At 40.9% G+C, this 21,377-nt stretch overlaps 1 protein-coding gene across 1 annotated transcript in view; it reads left to right on the forward strand.

Annotated features, from left to right (window-relative positions):
• The window catches only part of LOC120800406 (xylosyltransferase 1-like), a 79,865-nt gene that overhangs the window by 50,361 nt on the left and 8,127 nt on the right, over positions 1-21,377 (forward strand). The window contains exons 5-9 of the mRNA XM_040146490.1: positions 2,017-2,097; positions 4,603-4,819; positions 5,211-5,387; positions 10,037-10,302; positions 16,809-17,007. Of these exons, the coding sequence (XP_040002424.1) occupies positions 2,017-2,097; positions 4,603-4,819; positions 5,211-5,387; positions 10,037-10,302; positions 16,809-17,007 (940 nt within the window). The remainder of the gene's footprint in view (positions 1-2,016; positions 2,098-4,602; positions 4,820-5,210; positions 5,388-10,036; positions 10,303-16,808; positions 17,008-21,377) is intronic.

Below are 21,377 nucleotides of genomic sequence, written 5' to 3' on the forward strand. Positions count from 1 at the left end.
CAATACCATGTCTGGCCGCTGGGGGGAAATTGGGAGCAAGGCTGAGTGGAGTCCCCATATCCAGCTCTCTTAATACATCCATGGTTTAGTTACAGGTGATGTAAATCAAATCATTATGATGTAGTTTTTTTTAGTCAAAAGTGGGCATGGCTTAGTTAATATACAGCACAAGCTGGAGCTATAATAATAATAATGATAATCTTTATTTGTAGAGCACTTTTCAAAACTCAAACGCACCTCACAGGGCAGCAAATTAAAATCAAAATGCAGTTACAGTATGCTACAACAGGGCAGCAAAATAAAACCAAAATCATATGATAAAAGATAAAACCAATTCAGTGATGTAAGATAAAAGAAATTATAAAAAGGGGATTAGACTGAATAAGAAGGCAAGAAAGATAAAGCAAAACTCTCAGACAAGGCTCTCCAAAAAACTATGTTTTTAAAAGGGATTTTAAAGATGTCACTGAGTCAGCCAATCTGATTTCCTTAGGCAGATTATTCCAGAGCCTCGGGGCACTGCCTGAAAATGCTCTCCCCCCCTTTAGTTTTCAGCCCCGTCCCCGGAATAGATAAAAGATCTTTGCCTGAGGATCTCAAACTACGTGCTGGCTCACATGGTACTAAAAGGTCATAAATTAAATTGGGAGAAAGGCCATGAAGAGACTTATAAATAATGAGTAAAATCTTAAAATAATTTCAAAAACATACTTGAAGCCAGTGTAAAGATGCTAAAAAAAGAGTGATCTGGTCACGTCTCTTGGTTCTGGTTCAAAGCCTGGGCAGCTGAGTCTGGAATCGGTCGATAGATTTTTGGACAAGACAAGTAAGAAGGATGTTGCAATAATCAATGCGTGAAGAAATAAAAGCATGTAAAATGGTCTCTGTATCTTTAAGAGCAAGGAAAGATGTGTTTTTAAATTATTTCTAAGATGATAAAAACATGATTGGACCACCTTTTTGTTGCATGCTGCTCAAAATTTAAATTACTATCAAGTCAAACACCCAGATTTCTTGCAACAGGCTTGACAAGTTCCAGCAGAGTACCAGCATAGTGAGATACAGAACTGTGGAAAATTTTGGCCACCACTCTTACCTCCCTTACCTGCTTTGTTAGGGGAGGAGAAGGCGGACAAGGGAGAAAATAAATTAGACTTTATTCCCTTATTTTGAAAACAATAACAAAAGAAACTACACCAGGCCAACGGTGTGGCATGGGTTTATATGATGGGTGGGGTTAGTTCCAAATCGTTCCAAATCACATTTGATCAGATAACTTTCATTTTACAGGAAGAGAAAAGAGAGGGATTTCGCAATATATATAATGGGGTTTTTTTTGTTTTGTTTTGTTTTTTGTTTTTTTTACATATATTTGCCACCTAATAAGAGAAAACAAATAAAGTAACAAAGGAACACAGTATTAAAACTTGGAAAATGTATCTTTTATTTCACTGTGGCTATAATTTATATTTGTATAATAGAAATGTAATAAACAATAATAATAACAATCTCAGCACAAAACAACAGACAGACATAGTTAGCAACTAGCTGGTTTGCATAGTGGAGCATTTAGCAGCTAAAGAGACCGATATTTCCCTCAGGAGCTGGTGGAGACCAAAACAGAGCTAAAAGGGGAGTGAATATTGGACTTAGAATTGGCAAGTGGACAAAGATGCGATTCCAAATGAAAGCTGATGTTGCTCCGTAACTGTTTGATGTCTTAATAAGCAACTGTTTGCTCAAAAGTTCACCATATCAACTTAAATGGCGATGATACTGTATGTCAGTGTTGACTTCAAAATTTTTCCACTGCCTCCAAATGTCCAGAAAGTTCATTCATTGCAGGTTTGAGGAGCTTTTCCTTAACAAACAGTAACACATGGGTTCATTTGCATAACATAGTTCCAAAACTCGCATTGTTTCCTATAGCATGTACTGCAAAATCAATGTTCCACTTTGAGCTAAGCCTAACCATATGTTTCCCTGTCAAAAGTAAGTGATTTTCTTCCATTTCAGGACCAATAACCAGTTGGTGGCCTTCCTGTCCAAATACAGAGACATGAACTTCATCAAGTCCCATGGCAGGGACAACGCCAGGTGAGATGCAAATTTTGAAACTTCATTTTAATCTCCCCACAACACCACACCCTTTCTCCTACTCTCTGACTAGCTGTTTCTGTTTCTCCTTCTTACTCACGCACACACAGCACACTCGTGCTAGCACGGCGCATTCACTGAATCATAATACAATTAGCTCCCATCTGTGGCTTCATTAATTAACCTTCTTAGTGGGGTGAGCTAGCGATGTCGCTGCCAGAGGGCCCGTCTCCACTGCCGCCCTCTGCTTTCTGCCCCGTCACGCACCGGTGGCAAAGCAGCCAACGCCCGACACTGTGGGCAAAAATACCCCAAAACACATGAAAAATAAATAATAAGGAAATAAAAAACACCCAGCATGGATGCATGACTCAGCATGACTCAGCAGTACCTTTTTGTGTTTGCAGTCAGAGTATTTTATTCAGTGCTGTTTGACGGAGTGGGTTTTGTGCCTGATTTAATTCTGTCTTAACAACAGCAATGATGTTGGTAATCCACCGGTATATGCATATGTTTGGATGGCTAAAACAAATAGAAATGGTTGAAAAATGCATGAGTGCATTTCCAAAATGTCATCTGCATATGTAAATGCATGTGTGCCTGTGAGCCACAAGGTCAGTACGTCAACAGTCTTTGTCACCGTTCAGAGAGCAGTGGGAACATTTTGACCTGACTGACCTGAATTTGACTCCCTCTATCTAGCACTCGATACATTCACAGGAGTAACACCATCCCTTATGTATGCAGGTTGCCACTTTTCTTGCCGTTGATAAAAGTCTGTAATGACAAGCGTGAACAACATATTTGTCAAGTCTTCAAAGGCCAAGGATAGGAAACAAATTTTGCATTAATGCAAAGGAAAGTAATGTTTGGTTATACAATCTGTGTCGAATCAGATAAGATTGTTGCTGAACTGTCTCAGATTTTGCTCAGACCTTGTCTATGTAATGAATAGGTCCAAAAACAGAGGACTGTAAAATATCTCTTTTTAAATCCTATGTTTTCATATTTTGAATTATTTCATATTTACAGCCTCAGAAATGCCTTATCTGGGATGCCATGTTTGGGCATGAATATCTTGACTCACCAGCCTCACCAGACTTTGTTGGATGGAAGACAAACATGTTATCTTTATGCCAAAAGCATTATAAGCCTGTACTGCATGCCACTGTATCTTTATATAAGGTCCTAGATTTGGAAGAAAAAGTGCAAAATTCCTAAACAAGGATGATAATGAGGATACTACAAACTCACATTTTTGTGCCAGTATGATATCAATCATTATTTTTTCTTCAAAATACAATCTTTTCTTAATGCTGCTCCAGTATCTGAGGTCTCTACCACCAATGGACATGAAGATGTAATGAATAGAGCAAGGCGTGAAAGCGTATTGTCATTTTCATAGGACCAAAATGGTATGTGAGGTATCTAGTAGGAACATGAAAATGTACATGGGAATTGGTTGATGTATGGTTATTAAGGGCACAAAGTGCCAATGTCCTTCCATTTTCCCTTCATAAAAAAATAGACAAAGATTTGAGAAAGCTCTATATGGAAACTGTACTGATATGCATGTTGAAACATGTCCTCACATATGTTCTTACATATTCTCACGAAAACACCAAACACATACCCAATTTAGTTCCATTGTTCAAGTTATATGGTTAAAAGAAAATAGTTTTCATCACGATTAATTTCTAGTACATCATTTTCTTCTATAGCCGTACAGTACAAACTTTTAATGGTTCAGTCATACTGAGAACATGTTTGTCTTCCATCTTACAAAGTCTGGTGAATCTAAGACTAACACTTTTTATGCTATCAATGCCCAGACAAGGCATTTCTGAGAATGTAAAATTAAGGCCAAAAAAATATAAAAACATGGGAATTAAAAAAAATATTTTACAGGCCTTGGTTTAGGGAGCCAGACATTATACATACAAACTTTGAACAAAATCTGAGACGGTGCTGCAACCACTTTCCTGGATTCTCTCTGATTTGACCTGGAATGACCCAATACGGAAGTTTTAAACAGTTTAGCAGTTGAGTCTCTACATCCATCGGAGCATATTTTCAGTATTTACTTTGCTCTTTTTGAGCTCATCTCGTTCAGTTTTTTTACCAATATTCACCAAAAAATACCCAGAGCAGATCCAGATTCTAATACAGACTTTCGCCCAGATTTTGTTACAAGCAACCAAAAGTTGTTCCCTCCTGCAAGATGATATTCACTGAAGTTTATAGTAAACAAGGTCCTTTTCTGAAGAGCACATCTCAAAAAATCTTCCATTTATGGAAAGTAGAGAGAGAAAAAGGGAGAAAATGGAAAAGAGCTGCTGATTATGCACAAGTTTATACTAACTAGAACTACAGAGTGCTTGTTTTTATGTAAATGGTATTTATAAAGACTGATTTTCACCTAGCTTTTGGTATTTTTAGAATTCACAGTAAACACTAATAAATTGTAGTCAGTTGTGTAACCATACCTTTATGTGTGTTTATTAGGTTTATCCGTAAGCAGGGTCTGGATCGTCTGTTCTACGAGTGCGATACCCACATGTGGCGGCTGGGAGATCGCAAAATCCCAGAAGGCATCTCAGTGGACGGGGGGTCCGACTGGTTCCTTCTCAACCGCATGTTTGTGGAATATGTCATCAACTCCAAGGACGACCTGGTCACCAACATGAAGCGCTTCTACGCCTACACTCTGCTGCCTGCCGAGGTAACACACACACACACACACAGGCACACACAGACGTCTTCAAGTGTATCTTAACCTTTGAGTGACAAGCGAGCACTGCTTTTGTATTAACACTGCATCATTTATAGAAGCAGTATATGTTGTTCTCTTTTCATGGCTGTGTTAGATGAGCAGGGGAAGAAAAAGAACGCGGAGTCAGACATACAATCATAAAGTGAAGGAAAGGTATAAAGGCTGACCTGGAAATTGGATGTTTATCACGAGCTGCTGTGAAATACCATTGTCTGCTGCTATTCTATTTCCTCTCATGAGTTGGATGCTGTGAAAAAAAGAAAAGGAACGCAATTTCCTAATTTCGTCTCTCTGTCTTTGCCCACCTTCCCCCATCCAATTTTTTTTTCTCACTTCCCAGTCGTTCTTCCACACAGTGCTGGAGAACAGCGCCCATTGTGAGAGCATGGTGGATAACAACCTGCGCATCACCAACTGGAATCGTAAACTGGGCTGTAAGTGCCAGTACAAGCACATCGTGGACTGGTGTGGATGTTCCCCTAACGATTTCAAGCCTGCAGACTTCCACCGCTTCCAGGTAATGGTGACACACAACATTAATGTAGAGAAATTCAATTTTTTACTTGCATGATCGATCAACTAGTACTCGAAAATTGCAGTTTATACAAAGGGGTCCTCAGGGATAAAAATGAATGCTGGAGGCATTTTGGTTAAAAAATAGAAATAAAAAATAAAAAGCAAAAAAATGGTTGTTTATTTTCATATTTTCTTGGCGTTTTTTCAAGAGAATTAAAATATTTGGAATAGAAGTTAATTGCTCTTTCATTGCATAAAACCTCGACAAAATCCCTGATAAACTCATGGCACAGGTTGAATTTCTATTTAAAATACTCTTTGCTGTGAGCCAAAAAGCCATTACATGGAAATAGCTGCAGGCAATACCAACCAAGGACGACTTGAGGGCAATGAAACTGAATGGAGAAAAACAGAAACTTTATCTCAAGACTACACTACGAAACACTGTGTGAAATACTGGAACAACTGACTATATATTTGTTCTATAAGATTAATATGTAACCCATTATAAGTAAGTATTGTGTTGCCAATGTCAACACACTCATTTAGCTTTACAATATCAATAAAAAATAAATAGGAGTAAAAAAAGGTCATCTCTTAAAGTGAAGAAGACATATTTATCAAGTGACTTACTCTTACTGACAGTGAGGTGTTAGAGAAAAGAGCGATTAATCACATGTATGAATAACCAACCAGACATAAGTATTTACCTCACATCTGCTGTATTGTTCATTCAAGTATCTCCAGTAACTTTAACACATAACGTTAAGTAGCCTCATAGCATAGTCTCAGGTAGGGATGAAATGATTGACTAGAGCACTGAGGAAAGTCTGCTGCTAGTAGACAAGATTCATCAAACATATAATAAAGAGAATTTAGAAGTGCAGACAAACACAGACAAAAAAGATGCACACAGAGAGATCTCAAGCAAAATCAAAATCAATGTTACCTTTGTTCAAGTTGTTTCAGAATGCAAGAATAGTGTAATATTCAAGGATTCAAAGGTTTATTTGCCGCATACACAAACAATATTTGTAGTTAAAGGCAGGGTGGCTTGCTCTGAAGACTGTGCTAATGTACCAGTGTCATGGATATGAATTAGAAAAAAAGAAATTTAAAAGATGTAAAGTCAAGATAGTAAATCAAATGAATGGTTCAAAATATCAAATGTACATCTGTCTAGTGACAGAATGTAACTAAGTACATTTACTCAAGTACTGTACTTGAGTGCAGTTTTGCTATGCTACTGCTTTACTACATTTCAGGAAGAGATATGGTACTCCACTACACTTCCGATAGTTATAGCTAGCAGTTACTTTTCAGATAAGATTTCAGTAAAATAAAGAAAAACATATAATAAGCTATGCATTCAACCAGTAGGCACCAACATTTTCAACTTGTGAACCCTTACAAAAAGGCACTAACTTTATGGGGCCCCTTATCAAATTACAGATGTCTATGAGGTTTTAGCAGTTCTTAGTAGTTGATACTTGAAGTACATTTTGCTGATACTACTGTACTTTTACTTAAGTAAAGGGTCTGAATACTTCTTCCACTCTGCACATGTCACAGTTTCAACAGAGTGTACAACAAAAAGTCCATGTGGAGATAACAATCAAGCAGCATCTGCAACTGGAAAGTCAAAACTATCCTGCTCTGAATTACACATATTGCTTGAGATAACATATTATTCATGGTGACCAATGATGTATCGTACAGTCATTCTAAAACATGTCTCAGAAGGTCTCCTCTGTCTCTGTGTCACCGCCAACTAGGACCCTAAAAAGCTACTCCTAAATAACTTAAGAGACCTGTGGAGCTATTTAAAATTTAAAAGTAATTCAAGTCAGAAGAAAACTGAATCATATCCTTTATTCTTAGGTCTTTTAATAAGAGTAAAAGTGAAGAACTTTTACTTATCTGTCTCACTTCACTTCAAAATTTCACTTTTAGCAGTTTGATAAATACAGTCCCTGGGCTTTGAGTGCTCCGGATAAAAAGTCCATCAGAGACATCCGATAAAACTAAAATGAAAATGAAAAGAATACATCACTTTGGTGGATGTTTGCAGCGCACAGACTTCAGTACGTCGTGGGAAATCAGCAGCAGTCAATCTCTAAATTCTCTGCCCTCAAGGTCTGTCCTCTCACCCTCATCATCCAGCCTGTTCCCACAGCTTTCACAATCAATATGTGCAAAATTATGTCTTTATTAGTATGACCCTGAAAGGGGGGGGGGGGGAATTAATAGTAATTAGATCCTCCCTGTCTTGGGTATGAGGGGGAGATGAGGGTTAGTGCGCTTTTCAAAATGAAAGTGGATGAGTGGCAGTGATTCCGGGACCCCAGAGAAAGTCAGTATCGCAGTTTGACTTTTAATGTGCTCCTATAACGTTAAAAGCTGTGGTACAAAGTGAAACAATCTGCCACAGCTAAATATCCTTTTGGTGCTGTGACTCACTTTGTTTCTCCTGTCCTTCACATGCTAGTCAAAGCCGTCGCGCTGACCTCACTTATCCCTTTGCCAGATCTTTCTGCCGTCTGTCTCGCCTCAGTCTCTGGCAATTCAGTGCCAACACATTACCGCAGGTCCTTGGTACTGCTGCCGGGTCTGGCTGGCACCCTGGTCTCAGTGAAGTCCAACCCTGGATACAAAGCAGCCTTTCCAGCAACCAGCCAGGCCCTGGTATTAATAGGACTTATTATTCCATTGAGCACACAATCCAAGTTTCCCTTTGAACCTTAGCAGAGCGGAAGATCCAGACAATTAAAGTACGCTCGAATTTGGTTTGCAGATGAGAGGAATAATTCAAGGTACAACTGGCGAGTTTCCCACATGGTGATTGCGAAGTGCACTCGCCAGGGGAGGTGAAAAAGAGTGATGGTGTGCCTTTTGTCTTAGTGCATCGTTGTTTAGTAATGTGTTTCAGAGTGAGGTGCATTTGGGAAGTCTGTTGAAAGACAGGCTGTGACAGCTTGGCGCTTTCAGATGACTGCACCGAGGGCAGTGTGAGGACACACAAGATCTGGGTACGTGTAGAAAACTCAAACCCCCACCTTCATGTTTCATTTGATATCTCTGGCCAATCGCAGAAGATTAATGCATCATTTGGTACCGTGTGAAGCTGCACCAACATCCCACAGTCGCCACTCCAGCCTGAGAAAACAGTGAAGTCTCAGAAATGTGCCACAGCTTCATTAGGTCTCCTTTTTTTTAGCAGGTAACACCGAGGTGTTGGGTGCTGGGGAACTATCAGTAAATAGTTTTGTGACTGGGACTGAAAAGATGTCTTTGTGTGTAAGCCAAGCTGTGGAGGCGGCAGATTTCATGATGCACCATCAACCACACAAGCAACAGTGTGGCAGGAACAGAGAGGGTGAGAAAGAAATGGGTGGAGTGGAAGAGGCCAGACAGAGCGGCTCATACAAAGAACTGTTGAGGAAAGAGATGATGAATGAGATGGAAAAATACTGAAAAGGACAGGTCTGAGAAATTACACAGCTGCTGGTGTAAGGCTACTTCTTACCTTTCTTCATCAAGCGCCTTTACCCCCTAACATTGACTATAATTCCTGTGATCAAACTGTCTGACACAGATGACCGGAGTGACTTGCAGCCCCGGTGAAGCACCCAACATCCCTTCACCTATACGTGCATTGTCATGTCATTAACATTTAAAGACCTCTCTCACTATGTAATTTATTTTCCCCCAAAATTTCTCCTATGCCTCCGCTTTTCTTCCTTAGACAATCCGCCCTGCATGTCAAATACCAATCACAAAGTATTCAACTCAGAAAATGAACAGTATGTTTTCTCCCTCCTGCAAGACAGGGAATTTAAGATGGATAGATTACTTCCTAATTCAAATTTTATAGTGAGTGCATTGTGTTGACTCACATGAATAATTTTAATTGACTCATGGGAACTGTAAAGAGCAGTGGTTCCCAAACTTTTGGGCTTGTGAAATCGTATTGGCTCTTGTCACTGATTGTGTATGCCAGCCATAATGGATCTTTTTTTTTTTTTTTTTTCCTCGTTTTATCAGAATCATTTTTAGAGCCCTGAAGAAGCATGTTCTGACAAGAAAGAAGAATATGTGAAATAAACAAGATAAAATCTCTGGTTCTGTTGCCTTTTGATCCTTTTTTCTCTTCACTGTCCATCTTGAGTCCAACAATGTTACAGGAGCGCAATGCTAAATCGGTGGAGTACTCTTTTAATCACCTCACGACAACTCAAATTTATCCTGTCACCCCTTGTAGGCATCCTGACTCCCAGGTTGGGAACCCCTGACATACACCTAGTACATATAGACCATTTGTTCTGCAGGTTAAAGAATGAGAGAGACTGAAGAGAGATTCATTTTGATTTAATGTGTATAACGATTCATTCACTACTCCAAAGCCAAAAGATTTACCTCCATTTTATCTGCTTCCTTCTACCACCTATACTCTACGTTCTGTCCTCACATTCTTTCTTCTCTGCCCACACGTCACTTCCACACACATCTCACACATCAGATTTCTTCCGCCGCCATCCTGGCACACCACCCTATCTTAATCTTCTCCCTTTTTGCTCTCTTTATCTCATCCCTCCCTGTTTTGCTGTTCTGTTCCCCTCCCGCCTTCCTCCCTTCCCTTTCCCTCTGCAGCAAACAGTGCGACCCACCTTCTTTGCCAGGAAGTTTGAAGCCAGCGTGAACCAGGAGATAGTGAACCAGCTGGACGCCTACCTGTTTGGATCGTTTCTCCAAGGAACGCCGGCTCTAAACTCGTACTGGGAGAACGTGTACGACGAGCCAGATGGCGTGGCCAGCCTGTCAGACACACAGCTCACGTACTACCACTCCTTCTCACGGTTGGGCCTGGCCAGGGCCGCCGCCTCACTGCAGGGAAACCCAAAAGATCACAGCTGCAGGTTTGTTTTGTAAACACTTGCAGATTCAACTATGCAAATACATCCTGCGTATATACACACACACAAACACACACACCATCATTATCACACACCTGCACCTATATCCACAAGTGTACTCAGATTGATTATACTCGCAAAAGCCACCCACGCCCATGTTAGTATGAGAAACCACAACGTATATAAAAACCTTTTGTATCTCTGTCGATGTCTCTGTCTGGGATCGCATGTCAAGGAAACAGGATAACAATGAATAGTTCCATACAGCAGCTGAGAATTCTGGGTGATGCTATTCATTTTGTAATACGATATCTAACTTAGTCAATTAATCCCTGAAATAATGACGCTATATAGGTCATAGCATTGAAAGCTGTCCCCTTAGGCCAGTGTATTATTAGTGGAAATGTATGAATTCCAGTGAGCTGTTAACATCTGTGGTTAAAATGAAAAGGGAAAACCACACTGTGCTCTCATATAAAATGGCCAAACGGAACATTTCAGCCTGATGTACTTCAGTGAGGATTTCGACGGCATATGTTTTCGGTAGCATCTGGTGCAGGAGCATTTAGGGTTAGCTTTGCTTTAGTTTATTTGCAGAGCGGTGAAACGCAGACATGAAGTGTTTAAAAAACGGGCGACAAATTAAATATGCTGTTTTAAAACAGAAAGCAGAGGTGTAAATTGATAATTTGTGCAACAGAAAGGCTCTTTGCATCTCATAAAAAGCATCTTACCTAAAAACAGAACATAAAGCAAACAAACACAACGCCTAAAATAGTTTAAAATGTTCATCTTAATGACATCAACAAAACATTAAGATGAATTTTGCACACATGGGACAGGATAACACAACGTAAATAGGACACAGCATGAAAGAAAACAGTTGTTTTGACAAAATATGAAGACACACTGTGCTCTGATCTGCTTTAGTTTTTGTTGGTATTGTTCCAAGCTGCCTTATTGTTCTACTCAGGAAAGTTTCAAAAATCCTCATGTAAACTGACTGATAGCATCTTCAAGAGTTGTGTCACTGACTGTTATAAGGTACATCAAGGAGGCAACACAAAACCAATCATCTTGTCGTGCCCCCCCCCTCCAACCGTGCAGCGTTGTGGGTGTTCTGTAAAGTCCTGCGGGTAGAGCCAAGCAGAGAGAGGAAGCATGTTTCCATCTGTCAAACCTCAAATCCATTTATCTGCTACAGCTGTTTCTACTCATACCCTGCATCTGTTGAAAGAGAGCAGAAGCCGACCAAGGGAGAAGTGGTTAAGTACATGTGTGTGTGTATGTGTATATGCGTGTATTTGCGTGCATAAGAGAGATAGAAAGTGGGGATCTACAAATCTCTGCCATTGCCAGGAAATTAGCCTGTGAGGAAAAGCATTTCCTTAGGGCAGACAAGCAAACGCATTCTTTGACGTTTACATGTAAAAAATTTAAATGGCTGGGAAGCCAAAGGTCACAAAGCAACGAAACAGAGAGAGACACTGTAAATGTGTGCCTGTGTGTGTGGAGTAAGTTTTTTATGTGTGAGTGTTTATGCAGCTAACTCAAGAGTGATCCTGTTGCTGCATCTGTGTATACACGTATGAGTATTGCTTCCTTTTAACATATACACAGAGACTGAAGTGTCACCTTATGTGTGTGAGTTGTATTAAGTCCTCATACTTGCTTAGCTGAGTCCAATTTCTTTCATTGCATTTCATTTGGGGATGGAGCTTATTGAGCGCAGACTTTCTGAAAAGGTAAATAGCACAGTAGCACAGCACAACATGTGAAAAGCAGATATTGCTTAATGGTACACACTACTACAACTAAATAAATGCTTTATTTTTTCACATTAACCTGCAACATATATTTCAGCATTAGGGAAATATAAACCTGCTTACTCGACATTAGCCCCCAGTTTGTGCGTCTCATGTATTACCATTAGAACTACAACAATTAATCAACTGACAGAAAATGAATCAGCAACTATTTTGATTATTATTTCAGTAATTTTTTTAAGCAAAAAGAAATATATATATTTGCCATGTCTAGCGTCTCAAATATAAGGATTTGATGTTTTTCTTCGTCACACATTAAAGTAAACAGAGTATTTTGGACTTTGGATTGTTGGTCAGCCAAAACAAGACATTTGAAGACATCACCAGGGCCTATGGGAAATTACAACAGGCATATTTCACTAGTTTCTAGCATGGATGAATCGGTTAATCCAAAAATAATTGGCAGATTAATCATTAATGAAAATAATCATTAGTTGCAGCCCTAACTACCATTCCATATGCACTAAGTACCTTGAAAAATCTACAAGTTTATTTAACATGACTTATTGCTGTTCTGAAGGTATTTCTACAAATTCTTAAAGACTCCTCTAACCATCTGGATTTTTAAGAAATGCCCCTTTTTCCTAATCCAAAGATAAATATCAGTTATACTGGTAAATATTGATGTATCTCTGCAATATTTTATGTATTTATACAAAAATAAGGTATGCATTTCCTGATTGTGTTTTAAAAAAAGGAAAACTGGATGCTTACCTCTGTGAGTTGAATGTAATAGTAACACTTGAGAGGCCCAAACTGTGGTTAACCCATCATTCAATTCAATTCAGTTCAATTTATTTAAATTTTATTCATGTACAGAGTAAGGTCAAGAACTTACAAAATTATTGGGAGAAACCCAAGGGTTCCCACCGTGAGCAACAGCCTTTAAAAGGCGGAAGCCTCCAACAGAACTGGACCCGGGTGGGTCAACCGTCTGACTCGACCAGTTGGGTTGAGAGGAGAGAAATGGGGAAGAGAGGATTGAGAGACCAGACACAGCTGTATATTCTGTTGTATTGAAGCACTGTCAGACTGGTTGTTATAGTGATAATAATAATAGTGATACCCAGATCCAGATCCTGAAGCTCCGGAGTCAGAGGTATCTGCAGAATGAGGACAGGGAGAGAGAGGACAGAGAGGAAGAGCACAAACTACTGTACAGGAGAGAGAAAACACAGAGTTGATGGCATGCAGTAGTGTGATATAAATGCATGGAGACAGAGAGAGAGAGAGAGAAGAAGAGAGAAGAAGTGCTCAGTGCATCATGGGAGTTCCCCCAGCAGCCTCGGCCTATAGCAGCGTAACTAAGGGATGGGCTCACCTGAGACAGCCCGAACTATAAGCCTTATCAGAGGGGAAGGTTTTAATCCTAATCTTAAATGTAGATAGGGCATGTGGCTCCTGGACCCCAACTGGGAGCTGGTTCCACAGTAGAAGAGCCTGATAACTGAAGGCTCTGCCTCCCATTCTACTCATGGAAACTCTAGGGACCACAAGTAAGACTGCATTTTGAGAGTTAAGTGTTCTATTGGAATATACTACTATGAGGTCTTTAAGATATGATGGAGTTTCGTCATTAAGGTCTCTGTACGTACGAAGAAAGGTTCTGAATTGTCTTCTGGATTTTACAGGGAGCCAATGCAGTGAATCTAACACAGGAGAAATGGGATCTCTTTTCCCAGTTCCTGTCAGTACTTGCGCAGCAGAATTTTGGGTCAACTGACAGCTCCTCACAGAGTTAATGGGACATCCTCATACTAAGGAATTGCAGTACGCCAGTCTAGACGTATGCATGGGCTAGTTTTTCGGCATCCTTTTGAGGCAGGATGTTCCTAATTTTCACAGTGCTGCGCAGGTGGAGGAAGGTTGTCCTAGAAACATGTTTTATGTCTGCGGCAAAGGACGTAACCTGGTCCAAAATGACCCAGAGGACATGGTAATGCCATCCAAAGTAACCATATGATTAGACAAAGTTTTCCTGAGGTCTATGTTATGTTGTGTTGCATACACTATCAAATAATATTGCAGTCTAGTTTTTCTAAGGCTTAGCAGGACATCATAGTTTAGATAAACACATTATGTCAGAAGGCCATACAGTCCTACCTGCTTTATGATATGTTCTGTCATAAATTGATCATTGCAGCCTTATTGGACGGAGGCCATGAATAATACACTGTTTCTCTTAATTCTCTTTGACATAAAGACATAAAGACATATCTGATAATCTCCAATGTGTTACAAGGCAAGTATGTGATTCTAGTTTATGAAGTGTACAAGCTAGAGCGAGTTGCACAGCTGCAGTGAGACATTGTTCAGGTTAGGCTGAACAAAGGGGAGAAATAAAAACTAAAATGAGCCTGGTGTTTTTCTCTTAATTCAGCCACACTCTGGTTTATGGGCCTGATAATTAAATACACAATGTGTGTGGCGTGACTGCGTGACTACACAAGGCCTGCCTGGAGCTTTTTTTATGTTTTATTGATCTGGAATTTTACTGATGAAACCAAGTAATTAAATACAGTGAAGTTTTTGCTTTCGAGATGAAAGCAAGTCACAGCCGATGAGTCCTCATTTGGCAACATACGTCCACGTGAAGTCCTGGTCTTATGTCTCAAGCCTGCCCATCTATGGAGTGGGTTTGTTTCCACATACACTCAGTTTTCAGTTTATTAGGAGCCCCTCGCTTAAACTAATGCAGTGTAATGCAAGAGTCCTGCAATAAATCCTCCTTTCATGAAGGTTTCAATATTCAGTTCTTGTTGAATCTGTTTCAGAGAGGTGCTGATTCAACTGTATCACCATTTTTGCAGGATTTTGGTTGTGGTATAGTTGAACTGCATTGCGTTATGTTGACAGGTATTCCTATTATTTTGTCCACCCCATTCCAATCAATGAGAATGGGCTAAACGACAGACACACCTCTTTGTATAATACAATACAGTTCAACAGCACCACAAACTGCAGCCCCCAAAATGATCAGACAATGTATTTTGCACGCACGTGGAATTCAGAAGTGCTACTAACAGATGGATGGGTCAGCCTCAGCGTGAGACCGTAGCAAAAGAGAGGAGAAGGCCACAGAGGGGCATTTGGCTCTTTTAGAAGCCCGCTGTGACTCCACTGGAGAGACTGTGGAGTAAAAGCCTGAATGGAGCGTCTGTGCAGGGCTACGCCCTGGCCCCTTCTCACTGCCTCTCACACTGGCATCCACAACACATCTCTTTTGGGAAAGACAGGGCAGCGGGCAATGAGAGCTAAGAGACGGGGACAGAAAGCGGGATGAAAGGAGGAGAGGAGAGGAGCAAAGAGGAAAAGGCCGACGGGAGAATAGAGAATAGGAGAAAGGGAGAAAGACACAGGAAGAGGGAGCTGGGGAGGAGGGAGTGTGCACTGCTATGCTTGTGAGTGTAAATATTTGCTGTTCTGCTTGTCAGGGTAGCATTTACTGGGACGGGTTGACTCCTGGTCCTTTAGTAGAATACTAATATATGAGGCCATGGGCACTGAGGAGCAGGGAGAGAGTCGGTGTGTGTGTGTGCGTGTGTGTGTGTGTTCGTGTGTGTGTGTGTGTGTGTGTGTGTGTGTGTGTGTGTGTGTGTGTGTGTGTGTGTGTGTGTGTGTGTGTGTGTGTGCGCACGCACACCCTGGCACATGTAAAAGAGGGAGAATAAAGACGAGTTTAAGGAAGCAGAAGAGACGAAGGATGAGAAATCTGGCTGAGAAGGAGTGTGCAGAGAGCAGCTGTGGCGTGTTCCCCAGCAGTGCCCACCCTGGACCCCTTTTTGTTTTTCCAGAAGTCTCTCAGGCTGGCTGCCCCGAGGGCCGGCCCTCTGCCACGTATGAAGGGACACACAAACAAACAACAGACTAATCAGAGGGGCAAGACCTTCATTTGGCTTCAGCTGACTGGATGACCCAACTTTGTTCAACGTACTTGTAATGTTTTTAGTTGGATTGTGTGTGTGTGTGTGTGTGTGTGTGTGTGTGTGTGTGTGTGTGTGTGTGTGTGTGTGTGTGTGTGTGTGTGTGTGTTCAGAGCTCTGACTAATCTGAATCTGCTGCCAATACAGCCCATGACTGTTCTATAATTGTCTGTATCTCGCAGACTGCTGTGGTCTCAACTGTCATGTGTCTTCTTTAGCCATCCCTTCCACTTCAGAACCAGAGCACATGTTGTAGCAACCAACACATTGTAAAGCAATAATTAGCATGGAAGAGGTTCGTTATTTGCTTATTTGGACGTTTTCAAAGGTGCTTGCGCTTTAATGAAGTGTTCAACACCCCGTTACTTATCTTTCATTTACTGTAATAGCCATGCACAAGCATGCAAAAAAAAAAACCCTGTTACCCAAGCATGGGCATGCAACAAGCAACACTTAATGGGAATTATCAGCATGGTCAACACGTCTATGACCAATTGGTTTTCTGTTAAAGGTCATTGAATTAATGTCCAGCATGTCACACACTCACAGAGCACATTGACTCCCCACTAACCTTCACTAGGAGCATACATTAGCATCCGGCCACATTAGCATGTCCAAGGCCGGTCCCCTTCAGACAGCACCCAGATAAATTTAGATATTCTTCGCCCCTTACGCTGCTGGCCCTGAAAGGTGGCACAACAGGTAGGTCAGCAGCTGTCAGGTTTGCTAATGGATTGTCACTCTCTCAATGCTCTGGCAGGTACTTCCCCATGGGCCACCCAATCTCAGTGCATCTCTACTTCCAGTCAGACCAGTTCCAGGGCTACCTGGTCAAGCACCATGCCACCAATCTGGCCACTAGCAAGCTGGAGACCATGGAGACCTGGGTGGCACCCAAGAAGAACTTTAAGCTAACCACCCCTCCCACCAGCACATTCAGCAGGTTGCAGTTTGCAGAGGTGAGTCAGCACATTGGCTTGCATGGCGTAGCATTTATTTTTAATTTACATTTAAGTCATTTGTTTGGCATGAGTCACAAAACAATCATTCAGCAGTTGCCAGTGTCAGGGAAATGAGTTCCATTACAACCGTAACCACCACACAGGAAAAGCACACCTATTCAGCATATAATTAGATATACAGCTCATTGCCATGGTGACTTTATATTCATTGCTATGGCGACCTTGCCAAGACTCATAGCGCCGCATCTCCACATTTTTAAACTGGTGCCTGTAATGGCCTTGTAAAATGTAAATTGATTGATTTCATCTAAGTTTATAAGGATGAGCGCTTCATGTGCTGCTTATTTGTTGTTTCCTAATAGAACGTCTTCTACCCTTCACAGTGGAATGCCTCCCTTGATTGTCTTGTTATGTTAATCTGTGTTTCTGTTTACCACCACGCCAGCCAGCTGATACAGCCGCTCGGCTGTGATGTGACAGCGATCACTCTTTTCTCTTTTTAAAAAGGACAAAATTAACTGAGCGAATGTAAATTGACCTTTTTCTGTGGTTTATCATGCACAGCTTTGTATGAGGCAGAAGTGTCAACAAATTTGTGAATGAATTTTTTTGCTTAGTTTGTGCCTGTGGACCGCAGTCACACACCTTAACCCCGTTTGACCCTTGCCGGCAGTCTCAGAGTGAACTCCAAAGTAACCAGATGCCTAGTCACCATGCAGCTCCCTCAATCTAAGCCCTGTATTTGTGTCTAGCCTATGAATCCATGAGTGACGGAGAAGTGATGTGAGCTGTGGCTTTTATCTGGATGCTCAGCCCAAGAAAGCATTCACTGTCTGGCACTGTGCAATGGATGTCAGTCAGTCTGTCCGTCTTCAAAACGAGCACAGCAGGAATTTAATTGAGACAGCACGGCGTAGCTGCAGTAGCAGCGTGCGTTTTGTCAACTTATATAGATATGACCAATTACACTGAAGCTATATGCTTGACGTTGCTAGATAAACCATAGGCTTGGCTTAACAATGTGTTCCCTGTCCTCCTTTAGATATTAAGGAAGACAGATATGTCTTTCTTTTCACTCCTCTACTGCTCTCTCCTAGCTGCCTTTATAGGCCTTTTTACAGCATGATTTAGTGTAAGGCCCCTTACAACCTGCACAGTTAAAATTAGTATTTCACCTCAAGACAGATTTGACATTGGGAGGTATACTACGCTGCATTACATAAATCTTACAGTACAGTACAGTAGAATAACTGACTTTGACTGATGGTTTAGTCCTCGCTCTACCACGGTATACTGTGTATACACCAGCATATTTTGGTGGAAGATACAGGGAGTGACAACAACAGCAACACATGATGATATAATATAAACCAGTACAACAACTTCAAAAACTAAAACCTCAAAAATTAGTGGAATCAACATGTCTGACATAGTCTGAAAAATATAACATCATAAGCTTCAAAAAGCTGTTACAGCACTGTCGTATTTAATACCATACAGTAGTGTTTTTGATAATTTCGTCCAGCCATTGTATTTATACAGTGAAATGTACACAGAAAGTTTGTGTACTGTACATTATCCCAGGGTCCAGATCCGGCCTGTAAGACAATTTCATAAGGTTTCCATGTTTAGAATTCAATGTTATTGTTTTATACCCAATTTTGATTTCCCTCCAGTCTTTTATGAACAAGTAATCATTTCCCATTCGAAGCCTAAAAACTGTATTTTTATGTGAAATATAATATTATGATATTTGTCGAGTTGCGCCTCAATGGACACAATTATCAACATACTTTAAAGTGGCATTCTTGAAGATTTCTATTCTGGTTGACTTGTCGACATCTGTAGTTACTGGTGGTGACTGCAAATGCAGGTCAGATAATATTACAGGTCAGAGAATTCTGGAGAGCAAAACAAATTATTGTCATGTTAATAAAGAAGTCAGGCAATAATCAGCCTTATTCCATCATTCTGTGAGCAACTGTGATCTGATTTTATGCTGCACACGGCATGAGTCTGCAAACAGCAGGGCACAGTGACAGGAGTTGGTTGCCTCGCTGAAAGGTTGGAGGTGTGCAGCCTGTCGCCTGCAGCTCTTTATCTAACAGCTCACTGTGGCTGCTCCTGACTGGTCCATTAATCCCTGCGATATTTCAAACTGATCCGCTGTCCAGAAATGATCAAAATTACCGTTGTCTTGTTTATAGATGCATTTTTGATGAATGACAGTGTGAGTACTAAGCTCACTGCAACACATTGAAATTCCTGGGACTACTTCATAATAAAAGTCAACTCTTGTTTTGCCAGTTAAAGCAACGCCAACTCTTGTCTTGCTTCTATTTCCATCACTTCTTTTCTTCTACTGAAGTTAGCACGCTAACCAGCTATTCCAGCCCGTCTCGTCACTTTTCGATAACGAGTCACTGTAGCGTCCAGTCCGTCAGTTCAGCATGAGAGAGTGAAGAAGAAGCACTGCTCAGAGGACATATTCTAACCTCTTGTCTAATAAATTTACAATGGCTAAGACTCTTGGCAAGTGACCATCACCACCACCCACTACTGGCAAGAGCCCGGCAGCAGAGAAAATTTACATATAGCACCTTTAATCTGACCACTTCCTGTCTCATCTGTATGCAGGAAGTTGCTGCTCGGAATACAGTTTCAAAACAAAGAAAGTTTTGCTCCGTTTTGGAGTGTACATAGTTGAAATTTTTTGTTGGAAGAAGAGGAGTTTTTTAGAGTGTTCACGTTTGTGTTGTTTTGTGAGTGTTGATTTCCCGTTTCTAGTCTTTATGTTACGCTAAACTAACAGACTGCAGATTAATCTTCTCATCCAACTCTTGACAAGAAACCAAATAAATGTATTTCCCATACTTTATACAGTACTTGTCAAACTATTTATTTAAGTCTGCATCACACAACTCTCAGTTTTGCACATTTTACTAGATTGTTTCTTCATCTTTTTATCATAAAATGTTCTTGCTCTCCACCCTCCCTTCCTGCATCCACCGCTCCACAGTGTATCTTTATTAGCAAGCATCCATCCATCTTACCCAAAGTCCCTCCGCAGTGTAAACGTTGCCCCAGGGGAGTCCTCTGATGCTGCTGGTGAACACCTGTGTTTGATTACCCCTCACAAAAAGTGCCACTAATAAGCCTCTGAACAGAGCTTCAAGGGGCATTCGTGCCCTGTGGTTTTAAGCAGGGCCGGATGCAGACTGGGACTGTCCACGCCACATCAAATTGACCTGTCTTATTTAATGGGGGTGTCAGACTGTGGGCGCCAGCAACCCGGTGACGTGGAGAAAAGGTTTGCAGGGTCACACGGTCAGAAGGAAGGAATGGAAAAGAGGTGGATTATGAGATGGGAGCATTTTATGTGTTTCTGTTAAGTCAGACAGGGAATTAAGCAGAGGATGAAACAAGTAATATTGGTAAAAGACATGAATGATAAGGCATATTTGAAGAAAAATGAGAGTGAAATGATTTACATTTTTCTTCTTGTGTTTGTCAGAGCAACAGCAAAGGATAAATGAGGGTTAGATCTGCTGAAATTAACAATAGGTGTTTGTAATTGGTGGTGATGAACGGAAAATCGGAATAATTGGTTCATGTGAGTGGAAAGTGTGAGTAAAGAGTTTGAGTGCCAGGAAAATGCAGAAAACGGGTTTAATAAAAAAAAATGGGGGGTAGAGGGCATGATGAGGTTGCCAGATCAGCATAAGTTCCACAAAAGCATGTTCTTTTAAGTATAGCTATAAACGAAAGAGGGTCATAAGCCTCAGACTTGGTGAGCGGCCGTGAGGCTTGATTGGCTACTGGTCTTAAGCCAAAGCTTAGCAAGGGACAAGTTGAGTGTGGAGGTCATCCGAAGCTATAGGCTGTGGCTGAAATGGACCAGAAGTTAATCCTTGTTTGACCTACTTTCATACCGGGTGGAGGAATTTCTTGCTACTCTTGGCTTCCTTTGTTACCTACAGATGTACCTTGAAATTTAATCACAAGAGAGTGATACAGTCACAGAAAAAAAATAATTTCAATATTTAAGGCATTAAAATTTGTGAATGTAGTTAAAAAAGGTTCCAGCAAACATTCAGCTAATGTTTAACAATGCTGTGTACAGTCTTTGTGTGGGCACAAGGACCCCGAGCTCTCTATAAAAATACAATAGGTCAATGGTTAGTGGCTTGTATTTTACACTTTTACAAGAATTACCTTCTTCTGCCCAGTATTTCGGTAGGGTTGAGATTGAGCTTTAGTCATGAGGAAAACTGCCAGTCAACAAGTTGCATGTGCACCTTATTAACCTATGTGCACATACCACACTGTATGTGCGTGTTGGTGCAGAGAGAGAAGAGCCTGTGGAG

Source organism: Xiphias gladius, chromosome 15, assembly GCF_016859285.1.
Source record: "Xiphias gladius isolate SHS-SW01 ecotype Sanya breed wild chromosome 15, ASM1685928v1, whole genome shotgun sequence".
Taxonomy (NCBI): domain Eukaryota; kingdom Metazoa; phylum Chordata; class Actinopteri; order Istiophoriformes; family Xiphiidae; genus Xiphias; species Xiphias gladius.